The following is a 25,543-nucleotide window of genomic DNA, read 5'->3' on the forward strand; positions in this document are numbered from 1 at the left end:
ACTCTTAAGGTTGGTAAACTCCAGAGAAATCAAGAGTTTAATTTAAAAGGATCAGAGGGTTCTGATTAGTAAACATCTGCTTATTAGTCATTATTTATAAAAGCACAGATCACCAATTTTTGAAACCTAAAACCAAAACCTGCTTAATATTAAAATACAACAAACATGATTCATGCTTTCACTGACAATTCCAAAGCCACCTGGAATGACTTTATTCCAGACTTGGGCAACTCTCCTCAAATGGACAGACCCAGGCTCCATGATAAGCTTGTGTGTGTGTGACAAAGACAGAGACAGACAAGGACAAGGGGAGAGAAAGAGAGGAGGAGGTGCAGATGGGGTGGTTTTTCTTTTCAATGAGAAGAGAATGATTAGTCTTCATAACAATGAACACAGGTAAAGACATCCCAAATATGTTACGGAGAGAGGTAAAACCCTACTTCGAAGCTGCATGCACATTATAAAGGACAGGGATACCAGGAGGCCTCAGTCCCTGTTCCATTGAGAAATGGCTCTATGATCTCTAGCACGCTCTAAAGTTCCCCTTTTCTCAGTCTCTTCATTTGAGAAATGAGCATCCAAAATCTCCTCTCCCAACCCTCAGGAATTTTTTTAAGGTTCAGAAATTAGATCAATATGAAATAACCTTGAAAAACATAACACATTTTACAAGCAAAAGAGGCTTCCTTTTTTTCTAGAAGAGGAATAGACTAAGAAGGACTCTGAGGAGATATTTTATCCTGAAATTCAGATTCCCTTTTCAGAGTGTCTACTGCTGACCATCCCCTGTGTCATGGTGCACACCTTGAAACAAAAATAGCCATCAATATAGGCTGAACAGAAGTTTTAGTTAACCAATATCTCTGGGAGAATATTGAAATTACAGCATATAAAAATCCTAAGAAATCCTTACTTTACAAAGAAAACTGAGCCAAAAAAGCCAACTGAGGGGGTGTGGGCAGTGGGCGGGGAGGGGGGAGGTGGACTTACTCAGAAGGCCACTGACTAACTTATCTGGTTCTGACCTGGGATCGACATCTCTTGTGTCTATGCCTGACCCTCCATGGTATATGCTACAGCAATACCTCCCCTAGCAAGGCTTGTGTGGCCTTAACCCACCTGTGACTGAGCAAAGGAACCTGACTTCCAACTCATTTTTTTCTTTGAACAAAACAGAATTAAATCGTCACTTGAAAGATCAAGTCAGTACACTCATTTGTTTTCTGCCCTCAAACCACAGGGACAACTGGAAAAATCATGTCCTCTCCAAACCACAAAGGTCCTAACACATAGTCAATGAACATACGCAACACAACATACATCTACACATACATACACACTTATGCTGAAAGAAATGTGTCCAACAGCACTGTTAACATGGGACTTACTATTTCACAATAGAATGAGGAAAACAGAATAAAACCGATTTTAGAATTTTTTTTTTAAAGTGGTGCCAAATACTTGCTATTCACAAAATTTAATGACTGCCACTAGAGCATTAAAGATGAATTGCTGCCATTACACCCTCCTCTCACAATCGAACTGTAATCATTATTTCTAGGTGATTTAATTCTTAAAAGCTTGAGTGTTTTCCTCTTTGCAGCCCCCAGGTATAAACAAAAGTGGAATGTTAAAGCACACGCACAACACAGTTAAATGGTTGACAATGTCAATTAGGTAACACAAAAAGCGTCACTGAAATTCCTGGGAAAACACTGAGGAGCACGCAGACCCAAGGCTCAGAAAGCCCAAGACACATGCTTAGCATAAAGGACGGCAGCTGAACAGTCACATTTGAAAGTCAACACCATGGTTTGTAAGTTTAAAATACAGATACCAAGTGTTATTTAAATTGGTCCTCATGTATCATTTTTTCTTTATTCCAAGCTCATAACAAAGAGATCAATTCAAAGACAAGAAAGGCAAAGAGGCTAAGGGCAATTTTTGTTTGCACAGGTGGTTCAGGAAACAAACAAAACAAAAATTCTAAATAAAATCATACCTGGCATTAATAAAATGCTGCAAATATTATTAAAACTTGATCTTTTTTGGTTGAACTCATCAATGTTAGTTTTTTTAATGCACCGTGTATATACGGAATTACATGCTGATATATATTACAATATTCACTTGGCCACTGGATATTCAAATATTTCTCATAAGAAATTTCTTACTGTTGGTTTTTAATTTTATTTTTTAAAAAGTTAATTATCACTCATCTATTTGGGGTCCACAGCATATAAGCCAAGTCTGAGAAGATACATGCAGACATCTTTCAGATATTATACTATTTAGAGACCACTTAACTGGTTTCAAAAGGTTTCTAAAGTATGATGATTTATAAACCGTTTTTAAGATAAGAGACCCAATTTATTGGTGTCATTCCGATTGTGTTTCACCACGTTCATACATCTGAAGTTCCAAGTATATGTGTGTGTGTGTACATGTGTGTATGCATCACGTGTACTTTCTAAAAATCTCCCACCTCTGCAAAGTAACAAACTTCGCAAATGTAAGCCTGGTACGTTCTCTATGAACTAACCTGTTCTCTTTCAACTCTCCTCTTTTCTTCTTCTGCCCGTCTCCTCTCCTCTTCTTCTTTGCGCCTTCTCTCCAACTCCTCCAGACGCCTCTTTTCTTCTTGTTCTCTCCTTCGCTGTTCACGTTCCTGCTGCCTTCTAGCTTCACGCTCTCTCCTTTGTTGCTATGTAAGTAAAAACGTATAATTACCAGGGATCTTCCCGCCATCTTTCTCATGATGTTATAGTGCGCTCATCAGTCAGTCACAGGTGGACACTAATGAAGTGAGGTTCACGGGCCCCACAGCTACCGGCCAATTATTTCCATACTGCCCCTCGAACCCGTAAGTAAGGGCTTCCTCATGAATTTTGATCAAAAGTACTGTGATTCTGTGAATCCTTACAGGGTTTAGTTTCATTTTGATAACTATTGTTCCCCACTGCTCACTGCACCACAACAATTAGGGGACAGAAAATTCTTTATTCTTGGATATCATTAACAGGGTTATGCAGGACCCTTAAGTAAGAAGAAAAATACATTGAGAGAAAGAAATAAAGGGAAATAGAAATCCAGCAAAGAAAGAAAGACAAATAATTTTAAAAAGGAAAAAAAGAAACACACATCAGGAAAAGAGGAACTGACGTTACACATCAGGAAAAGAGGAACTGAAAAGAATAACTATGACCATTATCATTAATACAAATATTTCAGAAACTGCCACTGAGCAAATGCTTACTACTATGTGCCTGGCACTATGCTAAGTATTTGATATTTCTATTCCATTTATTTTACCTAATATAAGTCTCCTAACAACCCAAGGAAGTCATTATTTCATCCCTGCTTTACAGATGCGAAAACAGCTTCAGAAAAGGTAAATGACTTGCCCAAAGTCACACAGCCAGCAAGTCCCCAGCTGGAAGAACTGCTCTGCCTCTACAGCTCATACATACTCTTAACTACACTCTACCCTGCAGCCCATCAACAGGTGTAAAAGATGCTACTGAATTACCAGACTCACTCAGCCTTTCTAAACCCAGACTGTTCTATGTAACCCTACAGTACACAGCAAGACGACACGCCGGGCACTTGATGACAACTCACTCTTCTAGCCCAAGGCTGTCTGCCAGTAAAGCACAAGCTAGACTCTGGACTCTCTGGGTAATAAAAATGTTCTGTCTCTGCACTGCTCCATAGTCACTAGTCACCTGTTGCTAATAAGCACCTGAAATATAGCTAGTATGAATGAAAACTGAGTTTTAATTTTGTTGCACTGAATTTAAATTTAAATAGCCAAACGTGGCTAGTGGCTACTGGATAGCAACAGCTCTAGAGGACGCACAGCCATCAAATTTCCCAGACACAGAGAGCCAATAATATTAACACAAACTTTATTTGTGACACTAAAATTAACCATTAAACAAGAAAGCTTAGGGTAAAGCTATCAGGGATGTTAGACATATTGATAATGGATACACAAAGTACACATTTATTATAGTTTAAGTATTCCTTCTGGGTCTTCTCCCCACTGTCAACTAGTATTTAATCTGAAAGCCGACACTTAAAAATGCTGCCCTGGGAAACGTAAAGTAGTATCTTTCATCTGGGATAACTGCCTAGCAACAATGATTTGGTACTCCAGTCTCTCTCACTTGACTACTATACCCCCATTATTCTCAACGAAGTTCTGAGTCTGCTGGTCCTGCCTCTCTTATTACATAGGTTTTTCAACGGGGAATCTTCTTTTCCCCATTCTCTGCTCTTCGAATTCAATACACAAAACTCATCAGCCTCCCATGGGTGGAGATGGGGTCATAAAATGAACGGTGCTCCTGCTCTAGTGTCTAACACCTACAACTTTAATGGCTATGCCATCTTTATTTATCAAGGTGTTATTACTTATCTCACTTTTCGTTTGTTCCACTGGATTTCTATGGACCTATCACAAATAATCTATAAAGTTTCTTGCACTAACATAACACTCCTTTCAACACAGTTAAAGAAATCAGGTATTCTTTCTTTATTCTTGGACACTGAGACACTGACTGTTTTCCAGTCATCCTATATTTCTGTCCACAAACTTCCTGGGAATCCTTGTCATCTTCTTTCTTACTTTGCTGGAACACATCCTCCAGCAGCTTCTTGAGGAAGAGAGAAGAAGAGGTAAAACAAAACAAAGCAAAACAAAACAAAACAAAACAACCTCTGGGAACTCTGCAAAGTTGTTATTTCCCCTAACACGTTACACACAATTTCGGCTGAAGAAAATTAACATTCCTTCCGAGTTTCGAAGGCATTGCTATGCCATCTTCTAGTTTCTGATGTTGCTCCTAGAGATTCTGAGACCATTCAGATTCTTGATACTTAGTACAGGACCCATTCCACACTCCTCTACCCGCTCCCAACTTCAGCTTCTAGGATCCTCTTTTCATCCTCAATATTCTAAAGATGATATATGTATATATGTATGTGCACATACACAATAATGTATGTGTACATACACAATAATGTATGTGCCTTTGTGTGAACCTTTTTCATTTATGTGCTGGGTATTCAGCGAGGCTTTCAATCCAGAAACTCGTATTTCTTTTTTTTTTTTTTTTTTTTTTTTTTTTGAGACGGAGTCTCGCTCTGTCGCCCGGGCTGGAGTGCAGTGGCCGGATCTCAGCTCACTGCAAGCTCCGCCTCCCGGGTTTACGCCATTCTCCTGCCTCAGCCTCCCGAGTAGCTGGGACTACAGGCGCCCACCACCTCACCCGGCTAGTTTTTTGTATTTTTTAGTAGAGACGGGGTTTCACCATGTTAGCCAGGATGGTCTCGATCTTCTGACCTCGTGATCCGCCCGTCTCGGCCTCCCAAAGCGCTGGGATTACAGGCTTGAGCCACCGCGCCCGGCCCGTATTTCTTACTTCTGGAAATTTTGCTTAAATTATTCCTGTATGTTCTTTCTATAGTATTCACTTCCTAGAACATCTATTAAATAGAAGTTGGACATCCTGGATTGATTCTGTAAGTGTGGACATCCTGGACAGCCTGGATTGATTCTGCAAGTTTTCCTTTTGTCCTATTATCCACCAGCTTGTCTTTTCTCCCCCACTTTCTGGGAGTGTTAATTTAAATTAAAAAAACTCAAGAATTCCTTCTTAATTTCTGAGTATTCTTTTTCCATAAATATAGTATCTTCTCTTTCCAAGGATAAGGTCTTGTGTCTGTTCATGTGTATATTTATATACGTATGAGATGCTTTGCTCTGTTCCCTGTCTCTATATCCTTCGAGTTCTTTTCCCTATTTGTTTCAAAATCTTTCATGTTAGAGATTTTCCTCAGTGTCTGGTAATCTTGGCTGTCCATTTATATTTAAGATCCTAAAAAGCAAACTATAAGGACAGTATAGACAAAGAGCACCTGGCAACTACTTAGCAATAGAGTAAGGTGATTATGATTCACCCTGATCACTTCACTGGGGCCTTATTTCCTTTGGGCTGGTCAGTTATCTCCAGAGAGAAATCGTCACAATATTCTGGGAATCCTTCCAATATCCTACGGCATTGAGGAAAGGGTGTGTGAAAAAGAGACAGCATTTGTAGTAAGTGTGTCTGCCAGCATTTTGGGAGCTGAGTGAAGTGAGCACGCTTGCAGTCACACTGATTAGTATTTACATTTTCACTTAATGCCCTTGTTTTAGTTCATCTTTCGCCACATACTCAGTGTTTCCATGTTCCCAGTCTTTGTTGTTCACTTTTCCCAGGTAGCATGTATCTGCTCCTGCTGGGGGCGGGGGAGGCTCAGTAGACGAGCTGCACAGGACAAGGCAGTCTAACTGTGCATGTTCGTACGTGTGCAAACTCACTCTGTATATATGTACATATAATGTCAACATAATTACATTTTATTCAATTAAAAATGTATAAATTTAATTCAAAATATACCATCAAAGAAAAAATAGCAAGCAAACAACGTCTTACAAACAGGATATGCTGTATAAAAAGTTCAACTGTCAACTGAAACCTTCTGAGAGGCTTTTTCTTTTTAATTTCAGGTGATACTACCATACCTTTGGTTACTAGAACATAAAAGAGACTCCAAACGTCTTGAAAGCAGGAACCATGTCTTATCTCTTAGTAAATATTACACATTACCTTCAGAAGAGAAATTCAATACTTTTTTTATTTGAATCTAACCTTTATACCTAGCATATGACATCCAAAACAGAAACTGCTGTGAATTTACCCAACACTTAGCATTTAGAGTGATGACAGACTCAGGAATCCATTCAGGTCTCTAGGTACTATGAAATCCAATCAAATCCTAAGGCAATCTTTTCAAGATCACCAAGTAAGAGCACAAAGTCTTGAGCTTTAATTATTACACTGGGTAGAGTCTCATACTTTAAAAAAACAAAACAAACAAAAAAAAAACACACACCTCCTTTATGCCTCCAGATATCGTAAAAGGTCCTCTAAAGTACTCACTCTAAGGTACCTCTGGTACTCAAATGAGAGATCTCAAGCCCAAGGGTTCATTTTCACATAGGCTTAAATTTGAATGAGCCCTTCCTTTCCAGAGATACAAAGACTACAAACAACGAATCCATCTCTTTGAGAAATACTTATTAAGCACCACAGATATACAAAGATGAATTAGAAACTGCTTCTTTCCTCCAAATCTTGCAGGTCAGGTAAGTCACGTACCTTTAAAAAAAAAAAAAAAAACCCAGAAGACAGTGTGGAAAGTGATAAATCTCCCAACATTATCCCACTAAGCAAGTCCTGGTTAGTGGGACCAAATAGTTAAGAACAATAGCTAAGGCAAAAAAAAAAAAAAAAAAAAAAAAAAAAGTTACCGACTTCTCTTCCACCTTATATTCTAATAGTTGAAGTGGTAAACTAGATTGAGAGCAAGAATTTAAACTACCAACCATAAAAACCACTACATTCAGAATAGGCCCTCAATTTGGAGGTAATTGGGGGCACTAAGAGGAATCATTAAAAAATAAGAAAGCCCTTAATATCTTAATAGGTAATGTGAAAAGCTGGCCTCCTGCATTAGAACTTCAAAAGAAAATATCAAAAACTGAAACATACACACCATTAACAAAATAACATCAGTCTGTACTGTTAACCTTATCCCTATGATTACAAATAACAAAGCCCAGAGAATTTTAATGAACATGCTTCTTCAGGCTTACCCAACTAAGAATGATAAACACAATATAATCTTTTGAAGCTTTTACAAACTGATGTAATTTATTTTCTTAAACTATCTTTTCTTTAAAAACAAAATAGAAACAGATAGAAAAACTGTGTGATGACCTAACGTGATCACCAAATCTCTCAAACTATACAGATTTTATTACTTAAAATTTCCCAAGCGTGCCTAAGTAAATATGTACTTTTCCAACTAAGCTTTAATTATCTAAGTTCCTATTCTAGTTTGGTATTTAAAAGCAAAGCTTTCATCTCACAATTCTAAAAACTTTTCTAAATAAAATTACACTAATAATAGTGAGATCTATTTAAATATACTCCACTGGATTTATTGGCTTCAGTGGAAACTAATATATTTTGATAAACCAGTTAACTCTTTGGACTCTGCTATTTCCAAGAACTTCTACAGTCATGTTACTACACACATATATATCATCAACCCTTGAGTTTTTTTATTTGCAAGTTCTGATGAAGTCACAGTGGAGAACTATTCGTTTCTTCCCCATCTTTAGATAATAAATCATGTATGAGGAATTAAACTCACTACAAAATTTAACTGCAAATATAACCAAGCACCAGACTGGGATGCCAAGAGAATATTTAAGAACTTATAAGGAGTTCTTAAAAGCAAGCCAGCCACCTTCTGCATACCAACTGAGCTGCTAGCTTGACAGGAAGCAAGGCCTTAGCTGTAGGGGCACTGGCATTACTGTGTGTATTAAAGCTGAAACTATTTTTTTAAGAAAGGTAGCATGTGCTAACATGTACTCCTGATGTTAGATACTAATGGCCTGCAAAACAAAGAACTTTTCTGTAGGAAAGGAGGAGTGAGAAAATGATTCCTATTTCTTTCAAATACATGGCAACTGCTGCAAAGTGCTTCAGAGTAAAGGACTTCACTGACTTCCTTCTAAATTTCAGAACCAAGAAACACACAGTGCATGCATGGCACAGTTTGTTAATTTTTTAACTAAGAAACTTTTATGTTTTCCTAGTGTTACAATTTAATATCAGTACTAATCAAATTTCACACAGTTTTTTTTCTCTTGCTTCCCTTTGTTTTTAATGTCTTCTACTTCCACCACCCCTCTAAAATTTAACTTTTGAGATTTGGAGAAATCATTTGGGATTTTGTAGGAATGACAGAAATGTTACTGTGTGTCCTCTTGGTGAAAGAAAGGCCAAAAGAAACTGCTGGTGCTCACACTAACATTTACCCTCAGTTGAGGAAGCCGATTTTCCAAAATCACAAAGTGACAACTGAGAGTCCAGGGGTAAAGGCTTTGAAAGGAAAGGTGTAAGAAATGTTTTCAAATACCAGCTAAAAGACTCTGAGACAGGAAAGACCTGAATATCCTTATCAGTACTGTTCAAGAATAGAAAGAGAATTACAAGTAGTAGGAAACTCATCTGGTTTTCTCCAGGACACCATCTTGTTTAATATTTTTATTTCCTTTTACTCTTTTTAAATTTTTTATTAAATAGAGATGGGGTCTTGCTATATTCCCAAGCTAATTTCAAACTCCTGGGCTTAAGTGAGCACCCTCTCTCGACCTCCCAAAGTGGCTGGGATTACAGGTGTGAGCCATCACGCCCAGACTATTTTTATTAAACTCAGACAAAGGACAAAGAAAACATGCTAACCAAATGTGTGAATGTCACGAGAGGAGAGAGGAACAGATAAAGGATGCCAAATCATGATTCAACAACAACAACAAAAAAGAGCACAAAACTATTGGTATAAAATGACACCACAATTAAGTAAGCTTCATTTTTCCTAAAAAGCAAATAAATACTGGATGAAAGAAAAGGTTGGCTTGTGAACAAAATGAAAAACAAAAAATTTAGTTAGATCCAAAGTCTTTTATGAGCCAAAGGTGTGATGATGCTCCAAATAGGAAAAGTAGTATTAAAACTTTTTGGTTGGGCGCGGTGGCTCATGCCTGTAATTCCAGCACTTTGGGAGGCTGAGGCGGGTGGATTGCTTGAGCCCGGGAGTCAGAGACAAGCCTGGCCAACAATGGTGAAACGCCATCTCCACAAAACAAAAAATACAAAAATGAGCCTGGTGTGCTGGTGCATGCCTGTAGTCCCAGCTACTCAAGAGGCAGAGCCAGGAGGATCACCTGAGCCCAGGTGGCAGAGGGTGTAGTGAGCTGAGATTGCACCACTGCACTCCAGCCTGGGTGACACAGCAAAACCCTGTCTCCGAAACAAAACAGAACACCTTTTTGAGGGAGGAAGAAAATTATCCTTTTCTGAATCTGGATAACTCACTTAGAGTAAACTGACAAAATACGAGTGTACCCATAAGAGAAGGACCCCGGGAGCACAGCCACACACACAAAGAGCAGCAGGGAGGGGCCGGGAAGAAGTGCTGAGACTCTCCATACGTACTTGGCTGCATGAGCTCAGCATTCTCCCCTTTTCCTCCTGGAACTATCCAAACCAAACAAGAGAAAACAAAATCCTCATTTTCAGCAAAACTGAGAGACAAACTCCAGAAGAGTTGCAAGGACTTCCAAAGGAGATCCAGTTCACACAGGAGATGAAGAGAAAGCAGAGAAGCAAAGGAGGGCGATACTAGCAGCAGCAGTTATCAGAGAGCACCAAGGGAGATGGGAGGTGGGAGTGTATGTAGGTCTTAAAGATGAAGGACCTACGAAGGGCAAAAGCACCATACCTCACCTGCAAAAAGGGTGCAGAGACAGGAGTGTGTGGATGGCAAGAGAAATCCCCAACCCCAGTGGGCCTGGTTTTGTGGCATCTGCAATGTGTTTGTCCACAGCCTTTACTTTATGGACCATGTTTTGCCAGTCTGCTGACAGATAACAGTTATCTCTCCTTTCAGTGTTAATATCTTATAAGCGAGGCTGACCATTTTTACTTACTTTGTTCATAAAATAATCTCTGTTCCTCAAACAGTTCTGACTAAATCCTTAATGTCAGTAAAGGGCTACGAACCAATTATGGCTCTAATAGCCCTCTGTATCCACAGGTTTCACAACCGCATGGATTCGTCCAACCTTAGGTCAAAAAATATTTGAAAAAATTGCATCTGTACAGGCTTTTTTGGTCATTATTCTCTAAATAATACAGTATAACAGGCATTTGCACGGCATTTACATTGTACTTGGTATTAAGTAGTCCAGAGATGATTTAAAGTACAGTCATGTGTTGCTTAACAACAGGGATATGTTCCTAGAAATGCGTCGTTAGGTTATCTCTTCATTGTATGAACATCATATAGTGTGCACACACAAACCTAGATGGTACAGCCTACTACACACCTAGGCCATATGGTGTAGCCTATTGCTCCTAGGCTACAAACCTGCACAGCCTGGTACTATACTGAATATGCTAAGTAACTGCAATACAATGGTAAGCACTTGTGTATCTAAACACAAAAAAGTACAGTAAAAACATGCTATAAAAGATTACAAATGCGATCTCACCATGAATAGAGCTTGAGGGGCTGGAGGTTGCTCTGGGTGAGTCAGTGAGTGAGTGGTGAGTGAATGTGAAGACCTGGGACATTAGTGTACACTACTGTAGCCTTCATAAACACTGTGCATTCATGCCATACTAAATTTATTTTAAAATGTTTTTCTTCCTTCAATATTAAATTAATCTTAATGTAACTTTTTCTTACTTAAAATTTAAAAGTTAATTTTATTCTTTTATGAGTTTAATACACAAACACTTCATATAACTGTACAAAATATTTTCTTTCTTTAAATTTCTATCCTATAAACTTTTCCTAATTGAAAATTTAGCTTTAAAATGTTTTGGTAAAAGTAAGACACAAACATATACATTAGTCTAGCCCTACACAAGGTCAGGATCCTCAATATCACTATCTTCTCCCTCTACATCTTGTCTCATTGGAGGGTCTTCAAGGGCAAATAACACACATGGAACTGTCAGCTGTCATCTCCTATGATCCCAATGCCTTCTTCTGGAATCCTCCTGAAGGACCTAAGGCTGTTTTGCAGTTAACTTGGTTTTTAATGTGTAGAAGGAGTACACTCTAAAATAATGATTAAAAAGTATAATATAGGCCGGGCGCGGTGGCTCAAGCCTGTAATCCCAGCACTTTGGGAGGCCGAGACAGGCAGATCACAAGGTCAGGAGATCGAGACCATCCTGGCTAACCCGGTGAAACCCCGTCTCTACTAAAAAATACAAAAAAACTAGCCAGGCGAGGTGGCGGGTGCCTATAGTCCCAGCTACTTGGGAGGCTGAGGCAGGAGAATGGCGTGAACCCGAAAGGCGGCGCTTGCAGTGAGCTGAGATCCGGCCACTGCACTCCAGTTTGGGTGACAGAGCGAGACTCCGTCTCAAAATAAAAAAAAAAAAAAAAGTATAATATAGTAAATACATAAACACAGTAACATATACTGTATATAATTGTATGTGCTATACTTTTATACAACCAGCAGTGCAATACGTGAGTTTACACCAGCATCACCACAATCACGAGTAACAGGTTGAGCTACAACCCGTTACACATTACAAAGGCTATGTCACTGGGCAACAGGAATTTTTCAGCTCCATTATAATCTTATGGGACCACCATCATACATGTAGTCAGTTGTTGACCAAAATGTTGTTATGCAACATATGACTATATATGGAACAGAGTGCACAGGTTATATGGCCACTTTATATCAGGGGCTTGGGCATCCGCACTTCTGGTATCCATGGGAAGTCCTAGAACCAATCCTCCAAATAAGGGATCACTCTATTCCCAAATTACCTTCCTCGGACCTGGAGTTTAAGTAAAGCTTAATTACCCAGGCAAATAACAAGCAGCTAGCTGACCAAAAATCCAAACCAGTGGAATGCTACTCATGTGACTTTTCTCATTTCAATATTTTCTTAATCTTTCCTAATTGAGAAAAGAAGCTCAAAGAGATGACCCTGAGTTGAACTTACACTGAAAATCCATAATGGGCTAATTAAAACACGTCAAGTACAAAATTCTTGTTTTCACGGACACTCGCTAGCATCTACGTAGCTTATAAAACAAAATGACTTTAAAACTTCAGCTCTTCCTTGTGAGCCATCGCTCACCTTCACCACCTACCACATGCAGAGGCTGGACAGCCAGAGTCTCAAAATTCAAGCATTCTAATATAGTAAGTACAGTCCATATGCAACTTGAACAGATCTCTACTCATTCAAGAGTTATTACAAAGAATGTTGAAAAGGTCTTAACAAAAATACTACAAGGAGTTTGCAAATTAGCTACAAAAGCATTATATAAGCAGCGAAGTTGTCCCTACTACCGGGGAACATAGGTACTGTTTTCTTCTAAAAGTCCTAGCTGAATATTTGCAGGCTCCTTAGTTCAGCAGGCACCAATTTTTCTAAACGAGTGGCAAATTATAAAGAGTTTTCAGAATCCAGACTACAAAAATACACAAAGTGTATGAAAGATTCCATGCCCAAATGTGCTGTTAAATTAGTAGGATAATATTTAACAGCATGTGTTGCTATTTAATAGACTAAATTCCACTGGATAATATCAATACAGGGCTTTACTGCTGTTGGGCCATTTTTCTGGAGGAAAAAAACAATATCTGTGAATTAAATAAAAACAGAAATGATAATGAATGAGAAATTTGGACCTGTGAGGCATGCAGCAGGAGCCAGTCAAGAAAAGAAAATCAAAAGACTCTTCTGACCCCCAGGTGAAATGGCCATGTTTTGGTCAATGATGAACTGCATATAGAATGGTGGTCCCATAAAATTATAATATCATATTTTTACCATATTTTTTCTATGATAACATATACAAATACTTACCACTGTGTGACAACTGCCTACAGTGCGAGGCACAGTAACATGCTGTACAGGTTTGTAGCCTAGGAGCAAGAGGCCACACCACATAGCCTAGGTGCGTAGTAGTCTGTACCATCTAGGTCTGGGTAGGTACACTCTATGATGTTCCCACAATGACGGATCACCTAATGATGCCTTTCTCAGAATGTATCCCCGTCATTAAGCGACCCATGACTGTACAGGGAAATAATATATTTCTGTGCATTAAAAACATGAAAGATGTAAGGTAACCACATTACCAATGTTAGCAATATTAATGAGTTAAACGAGCAGGTGGTGCAAAATGTACTTCTCCACCAGAGGACACTACAACTTCCAGGTTCAAATTGTTTTCTGCATCCCTTAGTGTGTGTGTGTGTGTGTGTGTGTGTGTGTGTGTGTGTGTGTGTGTTTGACCAGTAGAAATTTATTTTCTGACAGTTCTGGATGCTGGAACTCTGAAATCAAAGTGTGAGCAAGGCCATGTTCTCTCTGAAGGCTCCAGGGAAGGGTCTTTCTTTGCCTCTTCCTAGTTTCAGTGGTTGCAGGCAATACTTAGCCTTCCTTGACTTGTAGACCATTATTCCCATATTGCCTCCCTTGCCACATGGTACTCTTCCTGTGTTTCTGCCTCTAAGTCCAAATCTTACCTTTCTTTTAAATTTTGTTTTACTTTAAGTTCTGGGATACACTGCAGAACGTGGTTTGTTACATAGGTAAACATGTGCCATGGTGGTTTGCTGCACCTGTCAACCCATCACCTAGGTATTAAGCCCTGCATGCATTAGCTATTTGTCCTCATCTGCATCCCCTACTCTTGAGTATACCTAAAGTTAAGGTATTTAGAGAAAAAAATAATTTTTCATGTGAAAAAGTCTGAAGTTTCAGAAAAATATGCACATACAAACTGGGACTCAGACGCTGAGAGTGGAAAAGCAATCAGGTCAATCCTGAGCAAGTCAACTTAAACCATAATGCAAAGACGTCACAAAACTGGCCTGATGCCATCTTTGGGACACTTGCTCGGCATCTAACACAGTATGTTGATGAGTAACTGTGAGGCAGATCCAAGTTTTCACAAGGAAGGAAAACATTTCTAAGGCCTCAAGGAATGTGAAGGCCTGCCAGCCCAAAGTGTAAGCTTTCTTTCACAAGTTATGTAAACAGCTGTGCCAGGGGATAAGTATTACCCCAGGAAGCTATGGAGGATATTCCTTTGAGTGGCTAACTACCAGTGTAAATGCAGAAAGAGAAAAGACCAACCAACTTGGACATTTTCCTTTTGCTACCTCTTCTAGCCGTCGCCTCTGTTCTTTCTGCTGCTCAATCCGCTTCTGTCTCTCCGCCAGCAGTTGCCTTTTATATTCTTCCTGCTCCCGGAGCTGTTGCTCCTGTAGTAACTGTTGTCTCCGAAGAGCCTCAGAACGTTCCTTGTTCTCCTGCTGCAGTCTCAGGAAATCTCGACGAAGAGTTGACTCACCAGGCACGTTCACAATGGAACTGTTGGAGAAAGTAGGGCTTTCAGGGGTGTGCACAGATCACACTGTCCTCTAAGTGAGACAGCAGCACCAGCATCCTATTCCATTTCTACATTCATTCTCTGAGTTCCTCTGACTTGAGGGAGGCAACTAATACATTCACAAAAATGACCATATCTACAATTCAATAGTCCCATATCTTCTTTTATTTATTTAGTAAATGTCTTAAAATGCTGTCCTAGATGTTTGCTTGACAAGACATTTCTACTTAGGATTCTCATAACGATTCAAACTCAGTAAAAGGAAAGGTTGAAATCACCTTCTTTGATTTCACTAGTCCTTTAACTACCTTTTTTTTCCTTCAGTAAACAGAACCATCAGACCACTCTTCAGTGTTTACACCATTCCTTTGTCTTTGGTCAACCACCAAGCCCTGTCATAATTCCCTCCCACTTTCTCATTTCCAGGTCAGCAGCTGAGCCCAAGCGGGTCCTATGAATTAGCCACTGCGAAGATCAATTAAACACCCTTCCTAGCTGACCTCCCCACCGAGTTACTTCTCCGCTGCCATGGCATCCAGAGCAGCACGGCAAACATATCTCCTTAAATTGCCTTTTTCATCATATGGTCCTCCTCCTATTCAAAAACAATTACATTGCTCATGAAATCAGTTCAAATTCCTCTGAAATTCTTTGTCTAAAATGGATTAAAATCTCTCCTACACAAGAAGAAAAAGAGATGATGGAGTAGCTTCAATAAATTCTCTTCTCTCTCTTCCAAGTCCCATTCTCTGGCACATGGCTCCCCACAGGTCTCTCGAGATGCCCTTCCACCCTCCCTTTGTTCACTTCATCAGCCACATCCTGCAGCATGGACAAATGCCAGGCACACCCATCTTACAATCCAAAAATCCTCTATTCTCTGATTCATCAGTTATTATGAGGTTCATGCAACCAATCTGACTCCTTAACCTTCTGCTTTACTGAACCTTGGGGAGCCACAGATAAACTAAAACACAGACCGTAAAATAAATCAGGACACACACAGTCCTGCTGGTCCATGAGTGGGACAATTCTTTGTGTGTAGCCATGTTCTATATACCACAAGAAATGGTGTTCAACGGCACCTTCACCGTCCATGGCTTCTGGAACAATAAATGCTGGGGCACTCTCCCCTGCCCAGGCCCACACATTTATCAATGACTTGGGGAGAGGACACAATACAACCCTTGGTAAAGAATCACTGGGTAAGAGGATCCAGGGAAGAAAAATGTTTACAGGAATCTGTCAAGAATAGAGAAGAATGGAAGATAGTAAGACGCTGTCTAACTGGCACTAGCAAAGAATTTAAGATTCGTTGCACCACACAGGAGTCTTCTGAAATCCTGGCACAACATAAAACTTAATCCCTTCATAAAGCAGGATACTGAACAGTGGCTTCGTGGTTACCTTGGCTCTCCTTCCTGTTCAGGCACTTCCTCTTCTTCTTCCTCACTCCCACTGTACTCATACTCAGTTTCATCTACAAAGAAAAGGACAAGAGCATCATGGCAGAAAATAAACAAATTCCCGGTGAAAACAGCAACTTGTATAGAGGATTTGGGGAGGAGGGACAAGACACCACATTCCCACAGTGACAGCATCTATTCCCTAGTCAGCCTTACTCCCTATAGAAAAGCTGATTCCATAGCATTCGAGCCAATCTTGTATGGGGATGCACTGCTGAGGAGGTGCAGGACCACGAGAGGGGGTCCAGCGCCCCTGACACATGAGAAAAGAACCCAAGGACACTAGCAAATTCACCAAAATCCACTTTGATGGCAAAATTCAAAAAGATATGTGACTGCTGAAACTAAGGCAACCAAGATAATTTATTTGGTGATTTTCTGCAATTAGGGATCCACGGAGAGTGCAGCAGAGAGAAAAAAGCCTGTAGGATGGACACAGAGTGAAACATTAACTAGGTACAGGAAAAACAAGCCAAATGTACCCACAAACAAACCAGGCAAAATCAGGGAAAACTAATTAAACCATATAGCAAAAGAACGAGACTAAAATTTGCTCTACTTAGGCCAGACTTCAAACAAACAGAAGTTTCAACATCAATAACTCACTTTCAGTTCTACAGGTTTCATACAGTTCTCCCAAAAGGCCATTTTACCGGTCCCTTCACTTAATGTCAATATCCAACTTCCAGTGAGCAGTTTCACTCCAGAAATCAATAAAAAACCCAGACAGGCTGAAGAGATTTAAAAGCAAAGACTAGACACACACACCTCTATTTTTTTCAAAGATATATAAGATGAAAATCAGGCTGGGTGCGGTGGCTCTCACCTGTAATCCCAGCACTTTGTGAGGCCGAGGCGGGCAGATCACGAGGTCAGGGGTTCGCGACCAGTCTGACCAACACGGTGAAAGCCTGTCTCTACTAAAAATACAAAAATCAACTGGGTGTGGTGGTGCACGCCTGTAATCCCAGCTACTCAGGAGGCTGAGGCAGGAGAATCACTTGAACCTGGGAGGCGGAGGTTGCAGTGAGCCAAGACCACACCACTGTAGTCCAGCCTGGGTGACAGAGCAAGACTTTGTCCCCCCCACCCCCCCCCCAAAAAAAAGATGAAAATCAGTTTCCTGGTTTTAAAGTGCCTGAGCAATTAAAATATGGTTCCGTACAAATTTGTCGGTCTGCACATATAACATAAGCTCTTCTGTATGCTAAACCATCAAAGCTATTTAATTTTAATAGACTCTGCTAGCTTCAAAGGGAAATTCCAGCTTAAATAATCTTCAGAATCCTTAAAATAGGTACTCTGCTATGTTTATAATTTTATACTACAAATTACTAATTATTGACAAGAGGCTGATGGTATCTGGAAGGTAAACCCAAAGAGAAGATAAGGAGATCACTGCGACTTGAAGACCGAAAGGAAGGGAAGGTGTTCTGCTGTTTCCATCTGCAAAATGTGGGTGATGAGGAAAACATGAGATGATCCAAGGTATCTGGCAAATGTTCCATGAATATTAGCTATTATTACTAAGTAAAGTTACGGGAAAATGATCCAATATGCAAATAATTTTTTCCTAAACAGTGCTTCCATGTCAATTGAGAGTTAAGGGAAAAAAGTCTTGTTTTCAGGTTTTAGTTAACTGTGTTATAACTGCATAGCTTAATAAACAAAGCCTAATTACTTTTATAACTAAGTATATCAGAAAGAAAAAGGTTATTCTGAACATCAATGATAACTTAACTATGAATACCAGTACAGGCAGAAAGGCCTCCAGACTTTGACCAATTCTTTTACTGCCTTGAACCTGCTCTTCTTAGTTTCTTCTCTGACCTTGAAATTTGAACCAAAAAATAATAGGATACCAGTTATCCAAGTGTTGTTCTATAATGTTATTATAGGACCCACAAAACAGAAAGATCAACCTGAGCCAGCAGCCTCAGAGAAGATGGTTTAGTAAAGATGGTGATGATGTTTGAACTGCACCTTGCTGGACAGAAGGAAAACGGAGAGCATTCCAGGAAGGTCGGCAAAGTATGTGCAAAGACATAAAACAAAGATACTGGGAACAGAAAAGAACCTTCAGTATTTAGCACAAGAGCATGCTTGTGCTGTGCATGCTGTTAAAAGCAAAGTCGTCTGACTATGCATGTGGCCCATGCTGCCACACCACTTGTAATAGAGTAGAGCAGTAAAAAAACCCCTGAGCGGGGGTTCTTGGGAAGGAGAATTATACAGAAACACACTGATGGAGATGCTCACAGCAGATGCTCAATAAACCCCAGTGAAATATGCCATGAACACATCCATGATGAAGTAAAATGGGCAGCAACAATGACGTCACCCTCGGGAAAAAGAAGAGCATCCCATCGTCATGCCTATTTATTCGCTGTAAGCTTGGTGACACACCACAAAGCTCCAGCCAATGCCACCTGGAGCCAGGCTGGACCCCAGGCCTAAGCACTGAACTGTAAGCAGAGAGAAACCATGCAAGCACTGGCCAAGTGAGCACTCTCACAGCTGGGAAGGGAGGGACCTACTCTAGTTGGCAAGAACCTAAACATAAACATTTTAAAGGATGAAAACAAAAACAGGCTTAGTACCTTTCTCGCCTCTCTTCTTCCTGGTACGATCTATATGATCCTTAAGCTGGATTCTAACTTGCCTTTCATTTGGCTGATCCCTTATAAAAGGATGTTTCAAAAGCTGCTCTGTAGAGGGCCGCTGCATGTAATTCTTCACCAGGCACCCTTCTATAAAACTAAAAAATTTCTTCGACCTGTAAGAAGTGAAAAAGATCATCAAATTTCCACCACAAAGAGTAAAGATCCAAAATATCAGTAACTTACAAGCCTCAACATAAAGAAGAGCTTCAGAATTCACTGTGAACATTCTGCAAATGCATAGGAATAATGTATGAAACATAAATAGGAACTCAGGACTGTTGAGGATCAGGAGCCATTAATTTAGCACAGTTTAAGTGGTACATCCTATCGCTAACAACACAACACAAATAGGGAACTAAGAAGGAAGTCAGATTTAAATGAACTGGGCTTAAATCTAATATTGCACATTAATCACTTAATTACAGGAGTGGCGGAGGGAAGGGGGTAGCGGGAGGTCTTTGATAAAATGAAGGCAGACAGGACAGATGTCCGGTACCTAGAAGACAAGGACAGACAATGAGATAAGAAAAGGAGCAGAGTCCATGACCAAATGCTGGGGCTCTTGAACCTGTTAATTCGACATTGCAACCAGAGTTCCAAACCGGTTGATTTGTCAGTTCCCTCTGTTTAATCTACAAAGGTGGAAATTACAGTTGTTGGAGTTTTTTTTGGAGGAAGAGATGAATCTGTCCTTTTTAGGGGAAGAGATGAATCTGTCACCTACATTTGCCATACTAGCCACTTTTACTTCTGCCTGTTTCTCCATAACCAGCTCATGAGGACCACAGCCCTAGCCTTGGTCAAGACACTCTTACCAATCACCTATCCTATTTTTTGAGACTCATTTCAAGAATCACCACTTCTGGTAAATATTCCTGGGAACACTCCGCCCTATGTGACCCCAAGTTAGGAACCTTTCTTCTGGGGTTATCTGCTTTTAACAGACTGCATGCTTTGTGTTTCTGTCCCGCTGAAAGGTTGAAATGGTACAGGTCAAAAACTGGTTTCTACATCTCAACCTATAGGCAATGCTCAACACTAGGGATGCACACCACAATAGGTATGGAATAAATTTTTGTTGAATGAATGAGGTATTCTTCAGTCTTTAAAAATGTGAGTCAGAAAATTAGTTCACTCTTTCTACTTCACTGCTTTTAAGAATCACTTCTATTGTCTCGTATTTCCATTAAAACTTAACTTTTTTTCAATTCAACAAATATTTATGTATCAACTATTTGCATTTGTTTATGTTAGGCTCTCTAACACATACACATAAGAAATAAAGTGGAGAAATTTAGGTAGATACAACAGCAGACATATATCAAACTTACAGAGGAAGAAAAAAACCTGTTACAGTGGATTGGACAAGAAGAAAAAGTAGGATACTTGATATTCATAAGGTAGGACAGAGAAGACAACATTCCAGAGTGAAGGAATGATAAGAACTAAAGTAGGGAAGTGTTAGAGAATAATGAGTTATTTTCTGAGGCTAGTATGAAAAGTGAAAAAGAATGGAAAAGTAGTAGGTTAGGGTCAGCTCAAAGAAAAGCCCTTAAAGTCATTCAAAGTCACTGTTACTTTATTCTACGTTTAATGAGGAACATGGAAGATTCTACACAGGATAGTGAAATGCTTTAACACAGAGAATTCTAAGACCCAATGTCCACAAAGATCATTTTGGGGAGTTTATTGAAGATACAAATACCTGAGTCACTCCCCAGACCAAAAACTCTGAGGTTCGAGTCATCAGTTAAAAGATTGCAAAAGGTTCAACCATTATGGAAAACAGTATGGCAATTCCTCAAGGATCTAGAACTAGATGTACCATATGACCCAGCCATCCCACTACTGGGTATATACCCAAAGGATTATAAATTATTCTACTACAAAGACACATGCACACGTATGTTTATTGCAGCACTATTCACAATAGCAAAGACTTGGAATCAACCCAAATGTCCATCTGTGACAGACTGGATTAAGAAAATGTGGCACATATACACCATGGAATACTATGCAGCCATAAAAAAGGATGAGTTTGCGTCCTTTGTAGGGACATGGATGCAGCTGGAAACCATCATTCTTAGCAAACTATCACAAGAAGAGAAAACCAAACACCGCATGTTCTCACTCATAGGTGGGAACTGAACAATGAGATCACTTGGACTCGGGAAGGGGAACATCACACACTGGGGCCTATCATGGGGAGGGGGGAGGGGGGAGGGATTGCATTGGGGAGTTATACATGATATAAATGATGAATTGATGGGTGCTGACGAGTTGATGGGTGCAGCACACCAACATGGCACAAATATACATATGTAACAAACCTACACGTTATGCACATGTACCCTAGAACTTAAAGTATAATTAAAAAAAAAAAAAAAAAAAAAGATTACAAAAGGATTCCTACACATTGTGTCCACAGACGAACATCTGGGAATCAATGAACTACAAAATATTTCCTAAAATCAAGAATCAAGTTCTGCTGGCAGAAGGACACTGATCATCTTTTGAAAGCCATTTCTGCAAAAAACAGAATTTACATCAGGTGGACAGTGGACAGCAATCACAAGAAGAAGGACTTTACGTCTGTAATTATCTCATCCTTTTAGAATACTTGGGTAACATGAGAACAGGGATATAAATGGATGAAATGTGTCATCTAATCCAGTTTAAAGAAAGTTTGGTGTAAGAAAAGAACACAGGAAGTATTTATTGCTGTCTACCACTGTATCTTTGTTATCACTGTATGTTGGACACACAGTGGTTAATACAAAACTGTAGCTAATGGACAGAATAATCGGAGTGTGAGGTACCCTGAAGACAGTATTAACTTAGCAATCCTTCCAGTACAGACTTCTGTCAACAAAATCTAAGAGAGATAAAGTAAAGGGGAGAATGAGTACTACTTAATCAAAGCATGAACTGGGTAAAGAGTTACTCCAGCTCCATAGCTGATTCCTTGGTGATATCAGCTATACACACTGGGTTTCCCTAGGCATGGCCACCTGAGGATGTCCAGAGTTATTATGTCTTAATACAGAAGACTGACTGGAGCTAAAATCCTTATAACTCCGTGGCAATAAAAACCATTCTAAACACAGGTAAATGGAATCAGACAGCCACATGGAGCCAAATGTGGTTAAAGACTGTATAAAAAATGAGAAAAATCCTGCCAGCAGAAGACAGAGGGGAAATGGTGAAATGCGTTGGGGGCAAGGACAGTGAGATGCAGGGAGAAGCATGAAGCAAACTGGTATGAAGATGGGTGTTGGCATGCAACAACATAGGGGAAAAGAGGAGTGCAAATCACCAGAAGGTGAGCAAACAAGAAAAAAAGCATAAACAGGAACAGCTAAAAGGCCAAATTCAGAATGGAAGCTTAACTCTGAGATGTTCTGCATATTTCAGAATGAGAGTCAAGAACCTAAGAGGAGGCAGCATCAATTGGAAAACTAGTAAGAACTGTTTAAAAAAAAAAAAAAGGCATATAGCAGGTAGGAATCAATGAGTCCAGAAAAACAGAAAGAGGAACACAAAAAGGAGGGAAGGCCATGCATGAAGAGCCAGAGTACAGACGAGAACAAACAGGAAAGGACCCAGAAAGAAATTCAGGAGGGAAAGAGAGGGCAAAATTCTCAGCAGAACCCAAAACACTGCTCTCTCTCTTCAAGATTTTACAACTAACCCAACAGTATGTTCCCACAATGCTGCAATCCTAACAGCTTCTCTCAGGGAAAGTCATCCTCCTCTCTCCCTCTGTGGGTATCAGTACTCTGTCTGACAAATGTATGAGAGTTACAAGGAGAAGGAAAAGTGACAGCCCAAGAAGATGAAACCATTCTGTTAATATGCTATTCTGCAATGAAAGCTGGTATGTCTAACTTCAGTTTAAAAAAAAATAGTTACAGTAAAAGCCTCCATTAATTTTAAAATCCTACGACATCTGAGGAACTGCAAGTCAACACAGCTTTTTTTTTTTTTTTTTTTTTTGAGACAGAGTTTTGCTCTTGTTGCTCAGGCTGGAGTGCAATGGCGTGATCTTGGCTCACCACAACCTCTGCCTCCTGGGTTCAAGCGATTCTCCTGCCTCAGCTTCCTGAGTAGCTGGGATTACAGGCATCGTCACCACGCCCGGCTAATTTTGTATTTTTTTTTCAGTAGAGACAGGGTTTCTCCATGTTGGTCAGGCTGGTCTCGAACTGCTGACCTCAGGTGATCTGCCCACCTTGGCCTCCCAAAGTGCTGGAATTATAGGTGTGAGCCACCGGGCCCAGTCACTCTCTTTAACGGAAAGATGTTTAGAAGTATATTACACTTAAAAGAATGCCTAAATATTAAAATAGAACATTTGTCTTTAGACATGTTATAGTGTTTCATTTGGTCATTTGTCAACGTTTTGTAATTCAGAGAGAATTTATCAAGAAAAATCTCATTTAAAAAAAAATCAACGCACCTTTTAATTGGTGTTTTGGAGAACCAGCTCTTGTGTTCCCCAGAATTAGAAGGGCCAGAATTTTATCTCAAAGCAAAGTATAACTAAAAAGAAACAAAAAAAAAAGGAAAAGAACAACAAAAAACCATATATAGCTTACCATTTTTTTGACTTCAGCCGGGGAGGAGGGTTTCTGGGAATGAGAAACAGTGCTCTCATTGGATGCATGTCACAGAGAGCTGAGGAGAGGAGATGGTCGTGTCAGTATGGCACTTATTTTACTCATTCTTGATTTCTAGGGCTCAGTCATAAACAACATGAAATGCTCTGGCCCATCGTCTGACTGATAGGCTTCATACCGAGCAGTCTAGACACCTAGTTATGAACTCCAGGGCATACCTTGAATTTCCCATTTAAAAACAGCACAGTGGGAGGATGAGAGCAACAAGAAGAATATACATTTTCAAACAGACATTGGAAAGTTTTCATAAATCTAAGTCTTATAGGAACTAACATTTAAGTTGTTAAACTATCTGTAAGATTACAATGAAAATGATTGCATTTTCATTGGGTTGTTGTGGAGATTAAGTAAGATATGGCTTGCAAAGGCCTTCACACAATGCCTGGAACAGAATGAGCACAGTTAGGCCCTCCAGAAATGCTGTTTGTTGTTATAGCTAAAAATACTAGAAAGAGCAAAAATTGAGCATGAAATGGATTTAATTCTGTGCAATTACTGTTTTTGTACTCCTACCACTCACCCAATAAAGGTGAGTTAGGCACACACGTAGGCATTACTATGTCACCATAGGCAACGTGCATTTTCATGTGTTTCTTTACCTTCAAAAGACCCTTACAAGGCATCTGCGCAATGAGGAGGGGCAGACGATACTATTCGCCTTGTGAACAAAAACTGAGACAAAGGATGAGGTGGTACTTCCCTGCCTTACTTTCTTAGAGGGAAGCACAGGGGAATGTATGGTGTTTGAGGCAGATCTCTATTTCTACACTGAAAACTAATTTTTAGTTGTCAATAATTATTTTCATTCATTCAACAAATATTTATTCAGCAGCAACTACATGCCATGCCAGACAGTTATACATTCTTTGTGTAGACCTTTTTTAATGAGGACAGCAGAAAATGCAGTTTTTTTTTCCTTTGTTCTCTGCAGTTCTACCTCATCCGTGATCAAAAATGAATTATATGAAGTTCTCATTAATTTAATCCAATGGAGAAGCAAACACTCACAAAATTTCAGTTAACACGCACAAAAAATTATTCTATTAATAAAGTTTTGCCTCCATTTGTAAAGTCAAAACTTAATACTAAAATTTCATGTGTCAGGACTAGTTTCACTGAATTATTCAATTTAAAATGTAAAGAGAAAACTTACTACTTATTATCTGATCTCAGCACTACTTCAGGTCACACATTTGAGTACAACTTAATTAAAATAAAATGTAGCCTATAAGCCTCCTAAAGATATTTAAAAGGAATAGTAATAGTGGTTGCCAAGAATTCCTTTTATATCTAAAACTTGACTATATTGATGATGCCTTCATCTAAACAGTCTACCAGAAATGCCTTTATCCATGGAGCTGAGCTGTTCTTTTTGAAGTCTTGGGAGAGGTTTAAGTTACACGTTAACAAGTGAGCTAAAAAGAAAAGAAAGTTACTTACGGGGAGCACCTTCTGCCATCTCGATGGCTGTAATGCCACAAGACCAAAGATCACTCTGCAAAAATAAAACAGTATATTACGGATACTGGAGTAGCTACAAAGCCACTAACTTACATGTCTGGCTATTCACACAACTTTGCTATATAAACCAAAATGAAGTTTGCCAGAAAATAAAAGTACAAACACATTTGTAGAACTTATGGAAGGAGGGAGGGAGGGAGGGAGG

General features: G+C 39.5%; 1 protein-coding gene across 36 annotated transcripts in view; it reads right to left on the reverse strand.

Annotated features, from left to right (window-relative positions):
• The window catches only part of MAP4K4 (mitogen-activated protein kinase kinase kinase kinase 4), a 202,435-nt gene that overhangs the window by 33,761 nt on the left and 143,131 nt on the right, over positions 1 to 25,543 (reverse strand). For all 36 annotated transcript variants that reach the window (XM_017864965.1, XM_017864979.1, XM_017864974.1 and 33 more), the window contains exons 8-13: positions 25,318 to 25,372; positions 23,797 to 23,875; positions 19,136 to 19,311; positions 16,477 to 16,549; positions 14,840 to 15,050; positions 2,543 to 2,704 (exon numbers count right to left, since the gene is read on the reverse strand). In XM_017864965.1, the coding sequence (XP_017720454.1) occupies positions 2,543 to 2,704; positions 14,840 to 15,050; positions 16,477 to 16,549; positions 19,136 to 19,311; positions 23,797 to 23,875; positions 25,318 to 25,372 (756 nt within the window). The remainder of the gene's footprint in view (positions 1 to 2,542; positions 2,705 to 14,839; positions 15,051 to 16,476; positions 16,550 to 19,135; positions 19,312 to 23,796; positions 23,876 to 25,317; positions 25,373 to 25,543) is intronic.

Source organism: Rhinopithecus bieti, unplaced genomic scaffold (genome assembly GCF_001698545.2).
Source record: "Rhinopithecus bieti isolate Rb0 unplaced genomic scaffold, ASM169854v2 scaffold_76666, whole genome shotgun sequence".
Taxonomy (NCBI): Eukaryota; Metazoa; Chordata; class Mammalia; order Primates; family Cercopithecidae; genus Rhinopithecus; species Rhinopithecus bieti.